Source organism: Oncorhynchus mykiss, chromosome 4 (assembly GCF_013265735.2).
Source record: "Oncorhynchus mykiss isolate Arlee chromosome 4, USDA_OmykA_1.1, whole genome shotgun sequence".
Taxonomy (NCBI): Eukaryota; Metazoa; Chordata; class Actinopteri; order Salmoniformes; family Salmonidae; genus Oncorhynchus; species Oncorhynchus mykiss.
In genome coordinates, this window is record NC_048568.1 from 9,279,893 (window position 1) to 9,286,948 (window position 7,056).

The 7,056-nt window shown below is 42.0% G+C and overlaps 1 protein-coding gene across 1 annotated transcript; it reads right to left on the reverse strand.

Moving 5' to 3' along the window:
- Window positions 1-1,033: 1,033 nt before the first annotated feature.
- On the reverse strand, window positions 1,034-2,194 carry LOC118964435 (TATA box-binding protein-associated factor RNA polymerase I subunit A-like). Its single transcript, XM_036975600.1, has 3 exons — window positions 2,000-2,194; window positions 1,665-1,822; window positions 1,034-1,400 (listed from the first exon to the last, which is right to left on the reverse strand). Exons 1-3 carry the CDS (start codon window positions 2,161-2,163, stop codon window positions 1,261-1,263), a joined length of 462 nt encoding a protein of 153 aa, XP_036831495.1. The 5' UTR covers window positions 2,164-2,194; the 3' UTR covers window positions 1,034-1,260.
- Between the last annotated feature and the right edge of the window lie 4,862 nt (window positions 2,195-7,056).

Below are 7,056 nucleotides of genomic sequence, written 5' to 3' on the forward strand. Positions count from 1 at the left end.
ATTTGCACCAGGATATGACATCATCAATACACCACTTGAGCACCAATGACCATGTTGATCCTCTTTCATCCCCAAAGGGAAAGGCAGAGGAAGACTAAAGACGAGGCTGGTTGTTTTTCTGCTGGTTGTTTGACATACAGTACCAATTGCTATCTCAACTCTTCTTTTCCATTGAGCGTCATGCAGAGAAGAGAGAAAAAAGTGATCGCTAATTGGCACCAGAGGGGTCAAATGCATTTGTAACCAAGTGGGAATTTACCATATACAACTGGGAAAAATCAATTTGAAAGGCCCTCCAACTGGTAATTACTAGTGGGAAACTCATACATCATCCTGAGCTCCCACTTCTCCCACATGCTGACCTCACCTACTTAGGAAATGACCTGGATAACAGCATTTTTCTGCAATTAAATGCAACAAATCATTATTTATAAAAAGCAATCTATTGATATGTTTTTTTAACACTCATTTGTTTACCAGCATGATAGCTTTTAGTTTATGGTTTAGGTAGCTTGTTGGCCATTAGCCAAATTATCTTTTCAAAGCATGTGAATGCATCCAACTGGTATTTACAACTTCACAACTGCTAAATTCCCACATCCCACACTTGGATACGAAGCAGCATTATACAGTAGTGTTGTCACCGCTGTAGTTAATATGTGTCATCCAGGGCCGTCCTATCACAGAGTTGAGGTTGTGGCATTTGGGCCAGCTGGGTTTTAGTATTGCTGATGTGAGTGGAGGCGGGTTCTCCATGAATCAGCGGAAGTTCAGTTGAGGCCACACCTGCCTCAGAGCTTATTACCTCCTAGACTTAATACTGCAGCACACCCAACCTCCCTATTCCCGACCAACTACCACAGTGAACACATGCTTCAATTTCTGCCTCATCTTCTTTTAAAAACGACGGAGCAGCAGCCTGCAGAGCAACTCAAAAACGTAGCCATAGCTTGAGTGCTCCCTGGTGAACAATCACAGAATTTGACACATTATACATTGCAGTGCAATGAGAGGCCTGCCTTTTGAAGTGGGGAATGGTCATCGTGGCTGCAACTACTGTATGCAGATAACCAAGAACATTCTAGACAAGAAAAATAATGAAGTTGGGACACCTGTCATGGAAGGGGAGAGTGTCTGACCTGATGACTGTATGAGGTGGTCATGCCTGCCGATCTTGGCAATGGTAGAAGCTCTTCACAAATTTTCAAAATGTTTGTTCTCGCCACTGTGCCTGGTGGCATTCCAGGAGCTTCCTCAAGGTCAGTCTTGGCTTTGCTGTCCCCTTTCTCTCCTGAGCCTTCTTATATTTTTTAGCGGTTTAGGATTCCTCTTAGCCTTTCGAGCATCAGAAGTTACTCCTTTTCGGGCTGCCTTACCAACACCGCAGTACATGGAGGCATCTGGCAAAAGAGAACAATGGGTTAGACTACATAAGATGTCATACTGCCACTTTTCCACTATCAGAACCAGGAAAAACTAGACCTAAGGATAGCCAAGCATGGTGGTTCAAGGAAGTAAACGTGTATTCTTAAACTAATGGATATTTTTCCGCATTGTGCCAATGCTGCAAATACTGATAATAAGTGGGGACATCTTAATTTCACACAACTGAAAGAAAGTAATACTCAAGAAAATAAAAGGTGTTACCGTGTAGCTTTACTTACAGTGAGGACAAAAGGCTCCAACAACAAAGCTCTTCACTTCCAGTAGCTCTCTATTCTCTGCCAAATCTTTCCTGGCCTGGAATGTTGAGAAGTGTATTGCTAGCCACCAGTCCTTTCTGTACCCCATCTCCTCTGCAAAAATCTTCAGCCATTGTTTTCTAAAGGAAAATATAAATCCGTGGAATTGGCACAAATGAAGCATGACATAAGGACTTGCCAATTTGCCATGAGAAGAGACAAGCAATGTATGCCGAATTTAATTTCTTCAAAGGGAGTGCATTTTCAATGTCCTCCTTTTGAGAGAGAGTAGTGTGGATTCATGCAGCCATCCTTACTTCATCCTCAGTCTCTTGATGATGTTCATCAAATGGTTCCAGACATCCAAGTTGCTCCTCCAACTGGAGTAGTCCAGGAGATCCAGAACCACACCTAGAGCCTTCTGAAGATCACCCTCATTCTCTGGGGAAAAAAACTCATCCTTTACTATGAACACCTTCATAGGACCAACATCAATGTGAAGAACACATCCACCAAACACATTCATCTGAATGTGTAAAAAAAGCCCCGAGGACAGAAACACACACGAAAAACATTGAAAAATGACTAAAACATCAAGATAGACTTTAAAATGACTAGTTTCCCCTCATTTTACACCCCATTGTCCTTTAAGACACTCAAAATCAATATAATCTGGTTATATTAATTCTACCTGACTTCACTTCATACACAACCTATTAAAAAAAAAATAGGACGGTTTTCTATGCAGATTTCAGTCTACTACTCAACTTCACTTCATACACAACCTATTAAAAAATAGGACGGTTTTCTATGCAGATTTCAGTCTACTACTCAACTTCACTTCATACACAACCTATTAAAAAATAGGACGGTTTTCTATGCAGATTTCAGTCTACTACTCAACTTCACTTCATACACAACCTATTAAAAAAATAAATAGGACGGTTTTCTATGCAGATTTCAGTTGATCAATTATTCACATTAACAAAATCATAAAAAGTTATATTATGCACAAGATATCTTTTGACCTATGCCTTCAACAGTTTAGTATCAATTTTAGCAACGATTCATACCCACCCTCAGTACTACTGATCAAAATTTGGTTGTAGGCTAAGATACAATATGCAGATTTTGATTTAACAGGCTCTGCTTACCTTTTGGTTGAGATCTCTGATCAGTTTCCTGAGGCAAGTCGAACGGTTGAAAGTCTCCTAGACTACAGGTCAATCCTTCCGTCTGATTCGAACCGTATGATTTGTCTCGCCTCTCACACCGACCTATCGTGGATCTAATTCAGGAAGAATAACCATCCTCTGCTACCAATTTGTTAGTGTTGTAAAACAGGAGAGTGAGACCAAATCATGGACGCTAGACAGAGTGTAATCAAGTTTAGCAAAAAGGCAGTTTATTGAGTCAAAAGATATCTTGTCCTGCAGTTTAACGTGCACGGACCCTATCCCTTTGGCTCAGAAGGAGTCAGCCCAGAAAGGGGTCCTTAGCCAGAGTTTACAGCATAATGTCTACACAGAATAATGTAGGTGGAGTCTCGTCGTGTTGGTCTTCTGACTGGTCCTGAAGAGTTGGAGGCGGGCCTGCTCTACCCAGAGCAGGAGCCCCATTGGTGCACAGCAAAGTCCTTTGCTCTTGGCACCCGACCAGTAGGGGGGGGGGGGGGTAGAGTGTGAGTGTACAGTGCTCATGAAATGTATGTGTGTCAAGGAAGCGTGGATTTAGGGACTGGTAATGTCTGCTTTAGGCTCAGGTGTTTCCTGTCTTTGCAGGAGTGCATGCAAGGGTCAATGTCAGTGAGATAGTTTGGCACTCTAAGCTCGTTAGTGTTGCAGGATGTTCTTTGTAGTCTACAGGGGAGTATATTTGTGTGATGGCAGCTGTGTGTCCTTCGGATAATCATGTTATTGCACGTAGGCTCTAAACTTGACTGAGGACACTGGGCCCAGGGTTATCTGAGGACATCCGGTTTAACCAGAGCATTGGCCTGCTAGTAATGCTTGATATTAGATTATTTATATAACACATATATTTGATGTAGGTTGTTTAGCAAAAAGTGTGAATTTGCGCCAAACACCATGCACGATAACAGCATCTTATCAGCGACACAAAAAAAGTACTTCCGGGTCAAGGAAGTCGTTTTTAAAAATAAAAGTCGCCCACGTAATAGTAGAAAAGTGGCATTAACCTATATTTATTCATGACACGAAACACAGCCCTTATTAAGTGTTTCTAAAATTCCTTAAGGGGAAAAATGAATGGTGGAAAAACGATTGGAACCATTTCCCTGTTTGGTTATTATGACATCGCCACTTTGGGGCTCTGTAGCTGGGATAGGCAACTCTGTTCCTGGAGTGCAGGAAGAACTACAGGATTTTGTTCCAACTAGGCACCACATCTGACCAACTGAGCTAATTGATCAGTTCAATGATTGCCTAAATTCAACACACCCGCTGTTCCAGGTTGGTAAATCAAAAACATGAAGTGTCTGGGGCACTCCAGGACCATGGTTGCCTAGCCCTGCGCTATAGGCCTATAAATTACATATTGGCTTACATTGAAAAAACTATTCTAAATGCTGAAATGAAGTGGGGTTGGGATTACTCACTAGGGTCTTCATTTTAATTTGACTTTATAACAAGAGGGCTTTGTGTTCGAGCCTATTTAATAAATAAGAGGTAGGCCTACCTGTTTCACAGACAATTATAGGCTGTACTATCCATAGACCTAACCTATATAATAATGATTTAACAACAATATACTGGAATAAAATATAATAAATTAGGGAAGGGAGCACGCTGCAGAGGTCTGGTGTTGGTGGAAGAACTGGTAAGGGTGGACCTAGTGCTAAAGTAGGAGTTGACTGTACTGATAGTGACGCTGTTGTCTGGGGTGATGAGGGTTAACTGTGGAATTGACAGTACTGATAAATGCATAAATCAGAATAATTTTACACAACGGATGATAAATTAAATTAAGGCTGTTGAACCACCAAATCTGAAGCATAAATTGTATGGGGGTGGCACGGATGTTGTGAATGATCAGAAACTTAAGACTCAAATTTTGTGGTGGGGGGGGACATAAATGCATTTTGGGATTGTCATCATATTTCAATGGCAATACATTCCACTATGCAGCATAATGAAAAATGTGGTTTCCAATTTTGTGAGGAAGTTGCCAAAACCTTGCAAAGGCCAATTGGAAAAACAATTGTCACTAATAAACGTAGTGTCAAAAATCTTAGGAATATGTGGGACAAGAATAGAGGTTTTGTTAATCAGCCTCAGCCTCAAGTTTAGCCTCATTTTTGTTAGTCAGATTGAGGAATAGGTTGAATTGACCAATCCGTTGGGTCGTCACCCATATGTAATGAAATAGGAGATGATGATGACCGCACAAATTTAAGTCAGTGCAACAGTCAGACTGAACTAATTGATACAAAAACACCAAACACAGAGGGGGGAGGAGAAATGCAGTGAAAGGTAAATATGGTGAGGAACGTGTCACACAGCACAAGAAACCCCAAACACCAAACATAATTTTAACCAATAAAGGCAATACTTGAGATATTGAGAATAGGCAGAAAGGGCTCCCGAGTGGCGCAGCAGTCTAAGGCACTGCATCTCAGTACTAGCTGCATCACTAATCAAATCAAATGTATTGGTCACATACAAGTGTTCAGCAGATGTTATTGTGGGTGTAGTGAAATGCTTGTGCTTCTAGCTCCGACAGTGCGGTAATATCTAACAAATCATATCTAACAGTTTCACAACATATACCCAAAATAAATGTAAATCTAAGTAAGGAATATATACACACACACACACACACACACACACACATTCTACCGTTCAAAAGTTTGGGGTCACTTAGAAAGGTCCTTGTTTTTGAAAAAAGGCTTTTTTTTTAAATAACATCAAATTGATCAGAAATAGGGTGTAGACATTGTTAATGTTGTAAATGACTATTGTAGCTGGAAATGGCAGATTTTTAATAGAATATCTACATAGGCGTACAGAGGCCCATTATCAGCAACCAAACCCTTCTGCATTTATGTTAACACAGCTGAAAACTGTTATTCTGATTAAGAAAGCAACAGAAATTGCCTTCTTTAGACTAGTTGAGTATTTTTGAGCATCAGCAATTACAGGCTCAAAATGGCCAGAAACAAAGGCTTTCTTCTGAGACTCGTCAGTTCTTGTTCTAAGAAATGAAGGCTATTCCATGCAAGAAAATTGTCAAGAAACTGAAGATTTCGTACAACGCAGTGTACTACTCCCTTCACAGAACAGACCAAACTGCCTCTAACCAGAATAGAAAGAGGAGTGGGAGGCTGCAGTGCACAATTGAGCAAGAGGACAAGTACATTAGTGTCTAGTTAGAGAAACAGACGCCTCACAAGTCCTCACCTGGCAGCTTCATTAAATAGTATCCGCAAAACACCAGTCTCAAAGTCAACAGTGATGAGGCGACTCAGGGATGCCTCCTCTACTCCCTGTTCACTCATGACTGCATGACTCCAACACCATCATTAAGTTTGCAGGTGACACAACAGTGGTAGGTCTGATCACCGACAACAACGAGACAGCCTATATAGGGAGGAGGTCAGAGACCTGGCCGTGTGGTTTCAGGACAACAACCTCTCCCTCAACGTGATCAAGACAAAGGAGATTGTGGACTACAGGAAAAAGAGGATTGAGCACGCCCCCATTAACATCTACTGGGCTGTAGTGGTGGAGCAGGTTGAGAGCTTCAAGTTCCTTGGTGTCCACATCACCAACCAACTAACATGGTCCAAGCACACCAAGACAGTTATGAAGAGGCCACAACATAACCTATTCCCCCTCAGGGGACTGAAAAGATTTGTCATGGGTCCTCAGATCCTCAAAAGGTTCTACAGCTGCACCATCAAGAGCATCTTGACTGGTTGCATCACTGCCATGTATGGCAACTGCTCAGCCTCCGAATGCAAAGCACTACAGAGGGTAGTGCGTACGGCTTAGTACATCACTGGAGCCAAGCTTTCTGCCATCCAGAACCTCTATACCAGGCGGTGTCAGAGGAAGGACATAAAAATTGTCAGACTCCAGCCACCCTAGTCATAGACTGTTCTCTCAGCTACCGCACGGCAAGCGGTACCGGAGCGCCAAGTCTAGGTCCAAGTGGCTTCTAAACAGCTTCTAAGCCAAAAGACTTCTGAACATCTAATCAAATGGCTACCCAGACTTTTTGGATTGCCCCCCACCCCCACCCCCCTCTTACACCGCTGCTACTCTGTTATTATCTGTGCATAGTCACTTTAATAACTCTACCTACATGTACATATTACCTCGACTAACCAGTGCCCCCGCACATTGACTCAGTA